At 32.7% G+C, this 17184-nt stretch overlaps 2 protein-coding genes across 3 annotated transcripts in view; both read right to left on the bottom strand.

Moving 5' to 3' along the window:
• Positions 1 to 6634, bottom strand: part of LOC132746192 (neprilysin-1-like) — a 134509-nt gene extending 127875 nt beyond the window's left edge. The window contains exons 1-4 of one of the 2 annotated variants that reach the window (XM_060735269.1): positions 6519 to 6611; positions 6033 to 6110; positions 4321 to 4424; positions 2807 to 2865 (exon numbers count right to left, since the gene is read on the bottom strand). In XM_060735269.1, coding sequence (XP_060591252.1) covers positions 2807 to 2865; positions 4321 to 4424; positions 6033 to 6110; positions 6519 to 6554 — 277 coding nt within the window. In that variant the 5' untranslated portion in view covers positions 6555 to 6611. Of the gene's footprint in view, positions 1 to 2806; positions 2866 to 4320; positions 4425 to 6032; positions 6111 to 6518 lie in introns of both variants that reach the window. The other variant, XM_060735268.1, reaches the window with a different exon arrangement.
• Positions 6635 to 6931: 297 nt separating this feature from the next.
• Positions 6932 to 17184, bottom strand: part of LOC132746191 (endothelin-converting enzyme 2-like) — a 15730-nt gene continuing 5477 nt past the window's right edge. The window contains exons 6-12 of the mRNA XM_060735267.1: positions 16521 to 16604; positions 14181 to 14401; positions 10639 to 10815; positions 9760 to 9837; positions 9089 to 9222; positions 7392 to 7485; positions 6932 to 7144 (exon numbers count right to left, since the gene is read on the bottom strand). Coding sequence (XP_060591250.1) covers positions 6944 to 7144; positions 7392 to 7485; positions 9089 to 9222; positions 9760 to 9837; positions 10639 to 10815; positions 14181 to 14401; positions 16521 to 16604 — 989 coding nt within the window. The 3' untranslated portion in view covers positions 6932 to 6943. The remainder of the gene's footprint in view (positions 7145 to 7391; positions 7486 to 9088; positions 9223 to 9759; positions 9838 to 10638; positions 10816 to 14180; positions 14402 to 16520; positions 16605 to 17184) is intronic.

Consider the following 17184-nt stretch of genomic DNA (forward strand, 5'->3'; position numbering starts at 1 on the left):
GGAAAAACTCGTATTTTCAGTTAAGTAAATAAAATTTAAAGACATAGGCATCGACGGCATATATTTTACATAATTTAGTAGCAAAATAAAACAAAATGCTCTATCAAGTCATTCTGTGTTAATAAAAAAGTGTAAACAGCAGTGAATCGTCAATATATTAATTGCAGAATTGGTATCAATTAACTGTCTAATCTTCTATGCATGTACTATCATGAAATACCCGCGGTAGACCTATAATGTTTTACTCTATATTATTCATTAACCGTAAGACAGTGCAGGCTCGTAGACTGTTTATGGTTCATGTTTGCGAGACGTTTTTCAAGGTGAAAGATAATAAAGATTAAAATGACTTTACCATTTATTTGAGTTTATTTCAATTAATAAATAGATGATCTGTTTTTAACCATGTCTAGGCATGTTGAAAGTTTGATTGATAAACACGACCCTTTATAAAGTAGCTATATCAATACAACAATAAAAAGTATCGTATAAACACATCTGCGGATGTTTCTAAATTCCAAATCTCACAATTTCCCCCTTTGATATATGAATTTTGGCCGGTGCTAGGGTGCTTGGACGGTACTTTGCAATTTCCAGTAACGTCCATGTACAGGCTCAATCAAATCGAGCCTAAAACGTTTTCAATTTTGCCGTTTTGATCGCTGTTTTGGGATTCTGTTGTTGTTGTTTTTTTTCTATTTGAAATCGGGTCGTACAAAAGATATTGTTGCAAAGACATGCGGGCTCAAAGACATAGTCGCGGACCTGTGAAGATGACAGGCAATTTTTAAATATTTACATACTGACCTTGACTCCTTGCATTCAAATTATAAAATGATCTAGTGTACATAAAGGTTGACACAAATGCTATTCTATCAAAATACAGATTACTTAAACATGTAATGGTAAATTAAAATGTGCAGGTTTTATGTAAGACATTTTGGATCTCAGATACCTGATATAGATTAATTGTCCAAAAAGAATGACCTGTGATAGTTTGAAGTAATGATGTAAATTAAAGTGTGCAGTATATCTACACAGTGTGTACATTTCGACATGACATGTTGCTCATATCATTATTCAATTTTGATACTCATTCCTACAGAAGGATCCATTTGTTTAAAAGCACTTTACTTATATTTATTAAAAAGGTGTCTATTTTGAAATCAAAGATGGCCGGCATAGCAGACAATGTGTAAAGCATGTATAATTATCAGCCAATTTTTCTTTAAAGTAATTGAAACTTTATTCCATGTAGATTAACGGAAATACGATACGATATGTACCAGAAAAAATAATTGTTTAAGTAGATTTAAAGGACAATGGCGGCCATTTTGATTTGACCTTTTGAAGGTCATGGACTTCAAGTACAGCCGTGGTAGAGCAAAAAATGGATTCAGCGTACCCGAATTATGTAAAAACGATTGACTACCTGCTTGTACTAAAAAATGCCGTAAGACTCTTAACGGAGGGTCTTTTCTGAAAATCAAACCCGTCTATTTGTAATTAGTCAAAAAGAGCTGAAAATTTTTATGAAATTGCATCTTTAATTCAAGAGTTATCTCCTCTTTAAGAATTTTGCTTTTAAAATGTTATATTTTGGTAACAGGGATGTTTTAAATATTAGATTTAGAGTGTCCTTCAGTCCGTCTGTCTTTCTGTTCATAAAAACTGTTTCCTGTGATCACTTTTAAAGAACTTTTCCAACAAGTTTACTTAAAATAGAGAAAAATTGAAACATTAGTGAATGGCCAATGGCCCTTCAGAATGTTGCTGGGGTTCTAACCGGTAGGGGACTTATGGATTGCTTGCAATACTATGATAATTGATTGTTCCTGTTGGAAAATATTCAATTTGTTAACATTACTGCAATAGCCTGTTTAAATTCATCTTATAAAGAGCAATTAAAATTATGTTAGGAATAAAGAAATCTACACGAACAATAAGTTTTCTTAAAATGTAGTAGCGTTTCCATAATAATTATGGTAAGCTTTGATTACAGTTATCATAATACAGACCTATATTTATTACAAATATGTGAACTATTTTCCATGCATTCTTGATTCATATATATTGTATGACATTGTTATGTATGCAACATATTACTTGTATATAGTTTATTTCTGACAAGTTGGTATTTCCAATAGTATCATTGTTGTATTTTTAGAACAAAAACTACATGTATGTACAAGAAATTTTTTAACTGTTGTAGAAAATTATGATTATGATTCATGCATTATATTTAGATAGAAATTTCCAGATTATTCTTTATAATGGAAGGTGCTAGATTATGATAACTGTAGAATATAAGAGACTGATCTGGAATGTTCTCATCTTATATTTATATAAGGGGACATTTTCCATTACCTTTACCTTTTAAGGCATCAGTTACCCTTTAAAGTCACCAGTAACCTTTTAAGTCATCAATACATTTGGAGTATTATTCAACTTGGATATTAAGTAATTAGTGCCAGATTTATTGGAGCTTGGATTTTAATAGATTAAATTATTTTTGTGGATTTTATTGTGATAATTTATTCTAAAGTGATCTTGAATTTAATTTGGATTTAACTGTGCTGTTCAAAAAGGGATCGTTCAAGGATCAGACTAAAAATTTGAGATTTATATTTTTATTTGGACTTCAGTTATTTGTAAACAAAAATTGTTCTTTAATAATTTTTCTGTAATAAAATTGTTATTGTTACATGTTTGCTGTTGGCTTTTCTTTCTCGTTACGCCTTGTTCGTAACAACTTTTATCAAAACAAATCAATTCAGACAACAAAAACCATCATGATTATACTTACTTATGGTATTTGTTCTACTTCGGTACTTTGCAGTTACAATTAATGGTGAGTTATTCCATCTGAAAAATTGTCGTTGATATGTTTATCATTTGAAAATATATGTAAAAATGATGGGTGTCAAGTAAGAAATCGATGGTATACCCTTCATTTGCAAAGCAATCAATTAGAATATGAACTAATTATCATTTATTATGAAGACAACAGTTAAAACAGGTGGACAACTGTACCAGTACGATTGATTTCTAAATAGATGTATACATATAACTAAAGATACAGTTAAACTTCGTTCGCTTGAACTCGAATCGCTCGAATACCTCCCTTAGCCCAGTCCCGGCAAAATTTCTATATATGTTTTGTTCTACCTCGGATCACTCAAACACCTATCGTTCGAACTCTCGAGCAATTTTCGATCGAACACAAATTGACAACAAAAGTTGCGGGTCGACATGTCCTAAATAATTCTAAATAATTGAAAATCGGCGACACATGTTTTTATCACCTCGTGATCGTGACAAAGGCAATTGTTGTTAATTGATACAAATAAAAGATGTTGTAACCGATGTGTTTGTTATGATAAATTTGTATATTTCTCGTCTTTAGTAACGATAAAAAGAAAATATTCCTAAAATGCGCAAATGCCGTTTACCCGGACGGCTTTAATTACTACCGTGGTTCATGTATCGTAAATTGTAACTGTGTAATCTATTTATAGAATGACACTTGTACGTGTGTTTATTTAGTAAATGTACTAAATGACTTCAAATAGATGCTGGTGTAAAATGTATTTTCTATAAAAAAAATTAATTCATTGTTTAAAATAAAATTCATCTCATGATAAACATATAAATATATTTTGAATATTTTTCGCAGTTTTGATAATGATTTGGGCCAAAACGAACTCAAAACTTTTTAAAATAAAGCCCTGCTTAGTTAAAAAAACAAGGGACCGCTAATTTCTGTTTTTTTAAAAGGAAAAAATAATTCTTAATATGAATTTTTCCCCAAAAGTATAATTCCCAAAAAACAAAATTTTTTTGAAAGTATTTACGTATTTTTTGATTTAACCCATGGGAAGCTGGGAAAAAATTTTAGGTCTATGTTCTATGTAATAAAAGTTCAACCTCGATTGGCTCGAACAAATTTACACAGGCCCTCCGATTTTGAGCGAACGAAGTTCTACTGTAGTAACAAGTTTTACATATCCATTTTACGTGTAAAACATATTTATTATATAACGACAGCTATTATATTTACTTTCATTATCAAAATAGGTTAATTAAAACGGTCGAAAAAAAAATGAAAATCATGAACAAACAAGCATAAAAAGCGTTACACATAATATTCAAGTACGTATGTAAACAATTTTCTAACATTTGGTGACAAATCTTTTTTAATAATATTTTAAAACGATCGGAACGTTTTCACAAAGAGTATGATGCACTGCATTTGTTTACCTAATTTAAGCTATTGTTATATGATATTAGATATAATATATAAACATTTAAACAGCTTACGGATCATCAAAAACGGGTTCCCGCAGTAATTGTGCTTCGCGGACCATTTCTGCTTTAGACATGCTAACGGCTGTTGTGAATGGACTCCCAGAGGTAATGGAAAACTATAAAAAATGAATAAGTTAGTTTTGTCCTGTCTTACAACAATCGACACGTAGATAAGCAACATAAATTAAAACTTGATATAATATCTCGTTCTGAAACGTATTTGTTGCACATGCCTTATTATCATAAAATTGTTGAATCTGTTCAGATGTGTATTGAACACATGCCACTGTTTTCTAAAACAAGAGGGCGATGATGGTCCTTACATTGCTCACCTGACTGACTGATATACATATAAGGACAATTCATGATCCCCTTCTAGGAGAATTTGATTTAGCCTCAGAGATATAATTCTAACAGAAGTGTCAGAGGTCAACAATATCATGTTTTTTCACGCAATGCCCTGGTTGCTATTGAAAGTCAATGGTTGCTGCGGAAGGCACTTGTTGCAATGGAAATTTAAAGTGTTTTAATCACTTGCTGCAAAGAAAAGTTCGGGACTACTATAGAAAATATCACTGAGTGTTATAACTCATGACTATAATTTTAACAAACTTGGTTTCATGATATTTATCTAAGCCATTTTTTTTCAAAATACATATAATGAACATCCATGACCCATTGGGGATTGGCCAATTAGGACCCCATGGATATTTTGAATCAACTATACAGAGGTCCACTAGACAATGTTTCAATTCCAAAGATGTTAGCTGTAGCCTTCATTGGTTATAGAGAAGAAGCAATTTTCATGTTTGTACTGTTTATATAAATATAAGGGAAATCCATGACAATCAGGGCAAATTTAGACCGCTGGGCTAAAAATTTGAACAAACTTGGTAGAGGTCCATTAGACATGTTTAATTCTTCTTAAATCAATTTAAGCTTTAAAAAGAGAAAGATGCTCTTCTATATACATAAAATGTAAAAGGAAAATCAGTGACCACCCAAGGTAGGGGCCAATTAAGAACCAAGTGCTATGATTTAAACAAACTTGGTAGAAGTCTACCTGAAAATGTTTCATAATTTTTGAGAAGAAGATTTGTTTTCCGAGTATTTGATATAAACGTGTAAAGAAAACGCATGATCCCAAAGGCGGGGCAAATTATACACACGGGCTATAATTTTAATATTTTTGTGCATTGTGAAGTAAAAAACCTTCATGCTAATTGTTTTGAATATGACCCTTGCAGTTTTCAAGCATCAAAGGTTTACTGTATTATGAAAAGCCATGATCATTCAGGGCGGTGACAATTTTTACCCGAAGGCAATAATTTGAACGATGTTTATAAGATTTGATTACATGTTGCCTGACCCATACTATATAAGCTCTGGACATTGCACTTTCAGAGAAGAGTTTTGTTTACAAGATTTAATTCTTTAAAGCTATGTTAACCCTTTTAACCAAAATATTTAATGAAACATTTACAATTTGAACAATTTTACTATAGCGTTATTCTTAGAACATCGCAGAAAAAATTCGTGAGAAGTCGTTAAAAAAATGACGACGGCGGACTCACTGACGCACGGATGCAAGAACGCTGATTTAATCGGGATTACAAAAGCTCACCTTGAGCATTTTGTGATCAGGTGAGCTCAAAAACATAGCTAATGCAGGCTTTACAATGCATCGACATCAAATAGTATTTTAGAAATCGTGAAATACTTACTTGCTTATGAACCAAGTTTAAAAGCGCATCGTTATATATTTCTTCTGGGTATCCTACTTCCACTCCCATTTTATCAACCTGTTCAGGAATAATTATTAAAATTGCATTAGATATCTAACTATATAGCATAACATAAAGAAAAAATTCAAACAATTTAAACTCCTGTTACTATTAATTATACAAACAGCCATGCATATGTCTCCTTGCACATTTTCAAGATATTAGAGGAATGCAATGCCAGAGCAAATGAAATCCAACACTGTTCGCCTTCTTTTTTCATTACTCTTTGATTTAAAAAGCCAAGACAATAAAATCATTATAACAATGTTAATTTGTTGTCCAGAATGACACTTACATGCAATTGCCAAATTTTTAGGTATTGTTATAAAAATGTTGTTTTTGTTATGCTCACAACTACCAATCTATAAATATCCCTGCAAATTATGAAACCTTTCTGTCTAATGTTTGAGATAACAACTATTTCACCTTTTCTTTTGAAGCACGCTTGGTGAATTTTGACATCCACTTGGTCGCATCTATAATTTTCTTAAAGGATTTCTTCAAATCCTCTACCAGCTCCAAGACCTGTAATTATGAAATTGTTTGATAATTTTTAATGCATATTTCTTGCAAAGACTAGTTCTATGAATGTGCTGACCCAGGCAAATTATTTGTTTGCTTTGATCTATATAATTATATGACTGTTTGATAAGATATTAACAGTTTCTATTTACATCTCATTAGTTTGACTGTTTAATTTACATCATAACTGAATTCTGTATTGTAAATAAATATGTATATGTTTTTCGATAATTGGAATTAATCGAATCACATGTTAATATCATAATGTTTGCGCTCGGTTTGATTGGTATTCATGTTATGCCTGTAATTCGATTCATTACTTAACTCTATTACGTATTTCTTGTAAAAAACACATTTTTTGCTAATAATTGAGAAAAATGATAAATGTAATGTCTTGCGTAACGTCGGTCTTTTTCAAGAAAGGCTTCCTTTGCGAAGAGTCGAGTTATAACGTCAGGCATCCTATCTCTCAACATATTAACACAATATTCAAGTCTAGTTGTGGCAGAGTTAATGGCCTGTCCAGTAGCCTGTAAAATAAAGTGCTGTTATTTGATCAAAATGCATAATTATATATTACTACTCAGTCACGACCATGTTTCTTCATATGACACCAGTACTGAAGCGCACTCGAAAGTGATTAATTTAATTTGCAAGAAGTTGTTTCGCTATCGAGCTTAAATAAAAATGTTAATTTAATTATAAAATATAATGCAATGAAAGATAATGCACAACAATTTTCTACTCCAAATAAAATATAGAATAAATTCCACTTACTGCTAGAAATCGCTCAGTAATATCTGTATAGATTTGTGGCAGAAAGTTAACTTGTGTCATAACAACCTTGGTCACAATATAATTAGCAATAACACTGAAAGAATAAATATTAAATTGCTTATTGATATTATCTTATTGCATTCTATACACACTCTGTGCTAAACTGTTTTTAGAGCATATTATGCTCCCCAAAGGGTGAGCATATTGTCGCCGCTTTGTCCGCCCGTCCGTCCGCTATTATTGTCCAGGACATAACTTTTAAACAACAAGAGGTTACTTTGTATGTAGATAAATCTAATTGAGTAGATGTGCAGTGCAAAAAAATCGTGACTCTGCCTTGTGTAATTTTGGAACTATTGCCCTTTGTTTATTTTTAAACTTTGAACATTGTTCGGGACATAACTCTAAAACTATAGGAGATATCAACATGAAACTTTGTAGGTAGATAAATCTCAGTTTGTTGAAGTGCATTACTAAATAACTATAACTCTGTCTTCACTATGCATTATTTTGGAGTTATTGCCTTTTGTTTATTTTTACAAATTAAATATTGTCATAACTCTAGAAATATGAGAGATATCAACATGAAACTTTGTAGGTAGACAGATCTCATTGATAGATACATGTAGTTCAACCCTAAAAAAACATAACTTTGTGTTGCCTTTTTTTTGAGTTATTGCCCTTTGTTCATATTTACAGTTTGAACTTTGTTCTGGACATAACTCTTAAACTATAAGAGATATCAACATGAAATTTTATAGGTAGATACATATAATTGTGTAAAACTGCAGGGTAACAGAACCATAAACTCTATCTTATCTAATTTTTAAGATATTGTCCTTTGTGCACTTGTACACTTTGAACTTTGCCCCAGACATGATTCTAAACCTATAAGAGATATTAACATCAATTTCTGTAGGTAAATAGATCTTACTGATTGGAAGAGCAATGCTGAAAAACCATAACTCTGTCTTGCCTAATCTTTGAGTTTTTGCCCTTTGTTCATATTCACAGTTTGAATTTTATCGGGACATAACTCTTAAACTATAAAAGATATCAACATGAAACTTTGCATGTAGACAGATATCATTAAATAGATTTGCAGTAAAAAAGAGCCATAACTCAGTCTTGCCTAATTGTGGAGTGATTGCCCTTTGGTAATTTTTTCACTTTGAATTTTGTTCGAGACATAGCTCTGAAACCATAAGAGGTTTGTAGGTAGATTGATCTCATTTAAGTGCAGCGCAACAGGACCTTAACTCTGTCTTGCTTAATGTTAGCGGCATTGCCCTTTGATTATTTTTACACTTTGAAATTTGTCAGGGACATTACTCTGACACGTCAAGATGTATATTTTTCTGCATCTAAAGCTTACTCGGGGACCATCACCCGGTTCAATCGGTTCTTGTTTTTTGGGTTGTAAAATAAATTTGATGAGTAAAGTGTATCACCATTAGTTTTTGAAAAAATAGGACATGTTTATTTGGCTCAAATGACGACAATCATACTAAGTCTTAAGGAAAAACTTTCTCTACCGTCCTGTTTTTATATGTGTACATCGCGTTTATTTGCTTTTATTCAATACAAGAATTATTAAAAGAATGACCTGTATATGAGATGTTTGATCTAAAATATAGTACTTTTCAAACCCCATCCCCATCCCTCGCGCCCAATTATTTTATTTTTCAAATGCTTACCTGTTTGAGTGTTTATTGAGCACAGTGGCGGTGTTTTTGAAATAGTCAATTGAAAATATGGTGACTACATCAGAAGCTTGCAAGGAAAATCCACCAACTTGATAAATACCCTCAACAATTTGCGAAAAATTCACCTTGAATGTAAATATGTGTTTTGTTCTTGTGAGAAAAATATTATCATAACAATACAAAATGTATAGAATTTCTTCAAGATTCAACACACAGCGGTCGAAAAGACAGGAAAAATTGACATAAAATGTTTTACTTAAAATCAAAACATATCCGAGTCTGAAAGTCTTTTACAAAAAAAACAACCCTGAACAGGTTGACAAAATGGCAGTAGAAGGAGGTAATGAAACACTAACCAATTCTCAAATGTAAGTTCAATCAAGACGAGTAAGTATGTGAATATACAAAAGTAGGTTTGTATATTATGATAAATTAAATGATACTTGATGTATTATCTCCCTTACGTAGCTCGTAAGCAACCACAAGACATTAACAATATCATTGTAACTTAAATTCAAGTAAAATATAAACATCACAGGAGTTGCACATTATACCACTTCTAAAAAAAGATAAATAAAATAAAAGTACACCAGCTTAATAAAAATTGCAAACAGTATGTTAATGTTATTTATAATTATAGCCTAAAAACAAAATATTCCTACCGTGGCTCCAAATTCCTGAAGGCTGCTGACGGGAACAATTTTTATAACCGACGATTTGTACGGATCGTCCGAACTTATCTGAAGGTATTTGGATGAAATAAAATATAGCTACTTTCTTATACTCTAAATTTCTAAACTGTCCGGTAAGCTCAATAGGTAGAGCGTTGGATTGTGAATTGGGCGACTCGGTTTCGTTTCACATATGGTACATATCACTTTCATTGATGATTGATCATCTTTGTTATTGTAATTCGCACTCTACCTCTGCTCTGGTATGTACGGAGGTGTCATGCAAAAGTGTCATGCAAAAGTGAAGGCAATTTCTACTGGTAAATTTCTTGACAGCCTGTCCAGGAACGACGAGGTGACTGAACAGTGTTTGGTAAATTGACGGTCGTTAACTGCCGGGATGCAAAGTGAAAATACCAACACCACTATTCTGAATTTTTCAGTTACATGTCATTGATGCGAATATGAAGTACACTTTCGAAATTATTCAGTTTCATTTAAAAAAGTGCTTGTAAAATTTATTCCGCGTATAATTGATAATAAGTAAAATTTGCATAATTATTAAAATGTAAGATAAAAAGGTTTACAGTTGTCAAACAAGCTACCAATTTAACGACCTGTAGTTATAATTGGCGTCTGAAACACGTTTTGGCATAATAAAATTAGAAAACATAATATAATTATATTCATATCATTTACAATGATAATTGCGCTGTTGACGATTAATAAACAGACAAATTCAATCATTGTGAAATGCAGTGCAATGATATACAATTGATAATAATTAGTTACTGACCTTAGTATAGATGCTTATTATTAAATACGTAACTGTTATGTAAATTATCTTTTTCATTTATAATGTTAACTTACGTTTGCAAGGTCAATTTCAAGATCTAAGGTATTTTCAGCGAATTCTGCAGCTGCGGATTCATTTGCCCCAAACGCTTGAAATAGCTCTAAGTAATACGTTTTGAGTGCCAATAAAGCCGGGTCTTCCTTTCCTTGAAGATAAAGTTGTCGGGGTAGATTCAGACTCGGTTGATCAAACTAGTCAATACATGAGAACAAAATAATAACAAATGTACATTTGTGATAAACAATACTTCAAATGAAAAACATAATGGACAATAAAGAAAATGTAGAGTTTGCTTGTTCTCCGTACAAATACGGTACGGGACTGACGGCACTTTTCAAGGGATAAAAATTTATCCTGGATAGTTGGTTTATGGTAATCACTGCGGATAATCACGTGACCAAAATCGTACAATGGGCTTATAAAATGGCGGCCTGTTTGAGTGATGAGTACAATGGGCAAACAGGTACTATTTAAAATGCGTTGTTTTCAGTAAAAATTTGCCCATCATGAACAATTTCCATCCTTTGTTAATTTGCATAACAAAGTTGTGCATTTTAAAAAAAAACTAACTTTTTCGGCTTTCAGTCCTAAACAGAGAGAGCTACAAAATAACCAATAACAGAACAGTACTTGGATGTATACAGGGTTTCCGGGCCGTATGAATTTAACGCTAACTGTATGCTTATTTTTATTTATTATTATTTATTTATTTATTTATTATTTTATTTATTTTCAGGCCGCCATTTTATGATCGCATTGTACGATTTCGGTCACGTGATCATCCGCTGTGGTAATGATGTCGGTTACTTCGCGATTTTTTTTTAGCAAGATTTTTTATTGCCATTCCTAACGTTATTCGTCGTGTTTTTGTTGAATTGTTCAACATAAACACGCTTACTCTTTAAAAACAAAACCATCAACAATGACGACGAATAACTATTTGAGAAATGATAATTTTGAAACATCTACTCTAACTCTCCTCGTGATTTTGGCAATACATGTATGCACGGCTTACGGTATTCTTGGTCAATTCGTACGCATTGTAACTCAAAACCGTTGTTATCAACACCGCCCAGGCCGATTTAATTTCTTAATACTCTCTTACACAAAATTGGTCTAAAACAGCAACAAATTTGTTAAAATATATTAAATCTGCATAGAAGTTAAAATTACAGTTTTCACAAGATATATGTGACCTTACGGTTATAATGTTTCACTTGGCACATATATAAGCAACCATTTTATCACACCCGTGAACATGTAGCGTGATGGACAGCTTGGTGCAGTTAGGACTTACAAGATAAATGCCAGTTTTTAACCGGATTACCTAAATAATTATGTTCTTTTATAGTCTGTTTTATGGACATAATTTTTATGCCCCCACAGAGTGGGAGCATAAAGCGTTGCACTTGTCCGTCCGTACGTCTGTCCGTCTGTCCGTACGTCCCGAAATCTTGTGAACGCAACTCCTCTTAAACCGGATGGCAGATTTTGCTTAAACTTCCAGGGATGAACAACCTTAATGTGTAGATGGCAGTAAAGGAAGGGATTTTCGCTGCGACCAAATTTATTAGAATTATGGCCCTTTGTTGATTTGTTCACTATATACTATGTAGAAATTTTGTGAACGCAACTCCTCTTAAACCGGATGGCAGATTTTGCTTAAACTTCCAGGGATGAACAACCTTAATGTGTAGATGGTAGTAAAGGAATGAATTTTTGCTGCGACCAAATTTAACAAAATTATGACCCTTTGTTGATTTTTTCACTATATACCATATAGAAATTTTGTGAATGCAACTCCTCTTAAACCGGATTGCAGATTTTGCTTAAACTTCCAGGGATGAACAACCTTAATGTGTAGATGGCAGTAAAGGAAGGAATTTTTGCTGCGACCAAATTTAACAGAATTATGGCCCTTTGTTGATTTTTTTACTATATACCATACAGAAATTTTGTGAACACAACTCCTCTTAAACCGGATGGCAGATTTTGCTTAAACTTTCAGGGATGGACAACCTTAATGTGTAGATGATAGCAAAGGAAGAAATTTTTGATGCGACCAAATTTAACAGAATTATGGCCCTATGTTGATTTTTTCACTATATACTATGTAGAAATTTTGTGAACACAACTCCTCTTAAACCGGATGGCAGATTTTGCTTAAACTTCCAGGGATGAACAACCTTAATGTAAAGATGGTAGTAAAGGAAGGAATTTTTGCTGCGACCAAATTTAACAGAATTATGGTCATTTATTGATTTTTTCAATATATACCATATATATGTTGTCAGTGGGGGCATCCGTGTCCTTTGGACACAGTTCTAGTTTAAGATATATTATGCAGCAATCGATTGTAGGATAAGAAACTTAGCAAGCCCACAACTGTTCTACCCGCAATCAGCGGAACTACTTGCAACCAGTTAACGGTTGTGTTTGAAATAAGTCAAAATGTACAAAATAAAAAGTGGCAACGATTTAAATTGACAGCGTCATAAACAATTAAAAAAACTTTAGTTGTATGCTTTTTTTGTCGGGCAAGTCATATATAAATCATCTAATATATCGATAAAAATGTAGTAACCTGTGGTGAAATGTTATCTTTTGATTACATTATATTTTATAAACGTCCTACTACAAAGCGTGGATTAGTAGCTTAAAAGGCAGAGTATGCCTCAAAATTCTATATTTGTCAATACTAAAGATATGTCAAACATGTGTATTAGACTGTTTAAATAATTGAATTAGGTCAAGCTACATGTTTAACGACTGAAAAACTGTAGCGGTGAATGTGCAGTAATATTTTAAAGGTAGCAAAATGTAAACAAAGTAGTAATTTGACTGCCATACATAATACTTATGCACTCAATGTAATAAAAATCAGCTCTGAATAACGCCCCGCTTGTAGATCTAAACGTGACCAAATACGAACTTGTTTCCGGTGACCTTTCACACAGCTAATTATCGGCAAGCTTTCACATTTTTGAAAGCGATGGGGTTTTAATTATACCCCTTCGGAAAACCAATACTGAGAAGGTTATTTTCACAATATCGAGAACAAATGGCGTTTTCCATATTGTCGACAGATATACTGGCAAAACAATCATGCCAATTAAAAAATTCGCAAACTCTTAAGGGTACCGTTCAATATCAATACCATATGGCGACTTTCCTACTGTATTGCAAACAATTATTTCAGATAATTTTCTTATATGAAATAATGCAATATTTCTGGCGGAACTCGCACCAGTTAGGAGTAAATTGTTTGAGGTTAGCATTTTTTACCAATCGTCCATGTTCAATCAATGGAATCCCCATTCATTCAATAGAGTCCCTAAGTATGTAAGCTTTATGCGTATTGTTATAAATAGGTTCTTTATCAAATACTGCGAAATGTTATCAAACCAAATATCATTTTGCGAGTGTAAATGGTTTGTTTGGATATTTTTTGCATATTTAATGAATAACGGAAAAGATCAGAATTCAAGCTCTTTAATCGCTAACGCACAAATAATGACTTGTCGTCAACAGGTAAACATTATAATAAATGACTTACGTTAAGACGGTATTTTTCTTGGCCGACCAAACGAACATCATCTAAATGAACATAAAGTATCGGTACGGAATCTGTCACTCGAAAAGACGTGACGATGAGATCCTCGAAAGAGTAAGCATTTTGATTCCATTTTCCACCTGATGCTGATCCCAACACTGGAAGACCTCCTAAGTCTTCCATTAGTTTATGCAAGGGAACATTTCCATCTCTTTCAATTGCCTCTAAAAAATATACATAAAAAGTTCCGCACTGCATTCAGGAAATTATGAAAACATTAAAAACAACAACAACAATAAAGAACAAACAAACAAAACGAAACACTAACAACATTGTCATAGACGGAGAAGTATTTGAAACCTACATCTATTCATGATGAAGGTTACGTGTTAATGAAAATAAAAATAGTAGCTTGACTTTTGAACGTATATCATTTGTAAATAAATTACGTGGCCTTATATTGAGGCAATAAAGAGGAATGCGTGCTCGGTTATTTCTCAAAGATGACTAATAGTTGCGAATTGGTAAGATGTAAGTTATAATTATGCACTTTCAATCACACATATATAATTTATTATATGTGCGACTATGATCCATTATATCACTTACATTTAAACGCTAAAGAAGAAAAAAGAAAAAACAGAAATGTGTCGTCACGCCAAGGATGCCCATGCATGCACCCAAACTTGAAAATGATATATCACTATTTAGTTCCAAAATTGTTTGTACAAACTTTTTTTCATTCTATGTTTAAAGCTTTTCAACTATCTAATGTAAACACAAACTATTGTTATACAAAGTTGAAGGCCATGAAAGTATTTAGTGTTAACCGTTTGCAAATTGCATATTGCATATTTGTAGCCGAGAAAATGACAACATACGTTTCCACAAAAGTAAGAGTGCGGAAACTTAACCTTTATTTTTTCTAACGTTCAAGGGAGATAACGTTGTCCAAAATCATCGAACAATGACCCATTTTATACTTTGCCTTTTTATTCCTAAGACATATCATGTCAAATTTGAGTTGAAAGTGTATAACTGTTTGGTAGATAATGAGCGGAAACTAAAAAATCCTTATTTTTTCAAAGTTCAAGATAGGTAGCTCAGAAATTATCACACTTCGATCAAATTCCAACTGGACATATCCATATATAAAATTTGAAATGAATAAGTAGAACTGTTGGGGAGATAATGAACGAAAAGTGAAGTATTTTTTTCAAAATTAAAGGGGCATAACTCAGCCGAAATTCATTAAACCATGACCAACTTGATCTAAACATATGATGTATTCATATGTCAAATTTAAGATAAATGTGTACCCCACTTGGAGAGATCATGAACGGAACTGAAAATTTCTTATTGTTCTCATAGTGACAGGGGCATTAGTCTGCCAACAAACATCGCATCATGAACAATGCCGAACTTGAGCTGCTCATTCGTTTGACGTATACATATGTATAATTTCAGTTGAATGTGTACAAGTGTTGGAGAGATCATGAGCGGAAACTGAAAATTCTTATTTTTCAAAAAAGTGAAAAGTGAATTACTCTGACGAAAATCATCGGACCATGACCAAAATCGAACTTGACCTGCATTTTTCTATAATATTTTCATATGTCAAATTTGAGTTGAATTTGTGCAATTGTTTAATAACGGAATTAGGGATGACGGAATGACGGAGGACGAAAACTGATCTTTCCCAATGTGAAAGAGGCATAACTCTGCAAAAAAAACATCGAACCATGTCCAAATACTAACTTGACCTGCGTATTCCTTCGACGTTACCATATGTCGAATTTAAGTTGAATGTCTATAACATTTAGGTTGATAAAAAACGGAATCTGAAAATTCCTTTCTTTCTAAGGGAAAGGGGGAGGAGTAATCATCAAACCATGACAAAATTGGAGAATTGAACTGCGCATTTCTTTGTCGTATCCATATTAATAATTTCAGTATAATGTGTACAACTGTTGGAGAGATCATGAACGGAAACTGAAAATTCCTTATCTTTCCAAATGTGAAAGGGGCATAACTCTGCCAAAAATCATCGGACCATGACCAAAATCGAACTTAACCTGCATTTTTCTATAATTTATCCATATGTCAAATTTGAGTTGAATGTGTGCAATTGTTTAATAACGGAATTAGGGATGACGGAATGACGGAGGTAACACTATATACCCCACTCAGCCATTTTATGGCGGGGCATAAAATTGGTTTTGAACAAAATTTTCATAACTCTTGGAATTTCGACTGAAAAAATTTAAAAACAATTTGAGCTTAATTATACAGGTTATGTAATTTAAATTGTTAAATAAAGTCACTTTTTAATCTCACCCATACCTGTGTTCATGCAGGCTTCATAAAATCCCTTCGCTTTGGTTACAGCTTCAATTTCACCTGATTTACTCGGCTCTTCTAATTTATCTTGAATGTAACATTCAAAGTGTTTTAATCAACGGTTAGATTCGACAATGCGAATTAATAAATTATATGTAAATTTAGCAAGTATTTGATTACAAAACGACGTGTTACAACAGTAATTAATTTCATCATAATGGGTTTACAATCCTAAATTGTGCATTGTATGAAACAGATTTACATGTACCTACAAGTAATATCATATCTTTAACAACTTAAAGAATATATCATTTTTAGCTCACCTGAGCACGAAGTGCTCAAAGGTGAGCTTTTGTCATCACTCTGCGTCCGTCGTGCGTCGTGCGTCGTGCGTCGTGCGTCGTGCGTCCTTCAAAAAATGGCGTCAAACTATTCAAACAACATCTCCTCCTAAACTACATGGCCAATTGCAACCAAACTTTACAGAAATGATCCTTAGGTGGACCCCTTTCAAAGTTGTTCAAAAATTTAAATTCCATTAAAAACTCTGGTTGCCATGGCAACCAATAAGAAAAACTTAAAAAATCTTCTTCTAAAAAACCGTAAGAGCTAGAGCTTAGATATTTGGCATGAAACATCTTCTAATGAGTGCCTACCAAGTTTGTTC

The sequence above is a fragment of the Ruditapes philippinarum genome, unplaced genomic scaffold (genome assembly GCF_026571515.1).
Source record: "Ruditapes philippinarum isolate M1 unplaced genomic scaffold, ASM2657151v2 ctg2499_1_1_1_1, whole genome shotgun sequence".
NCBI classification, from domain to species: Eukaryota; Metazoa; Mollusca; class Bivalvia; order Venerida; family Veneridae; genus Ruditapes; species Ruditapes philippinarum.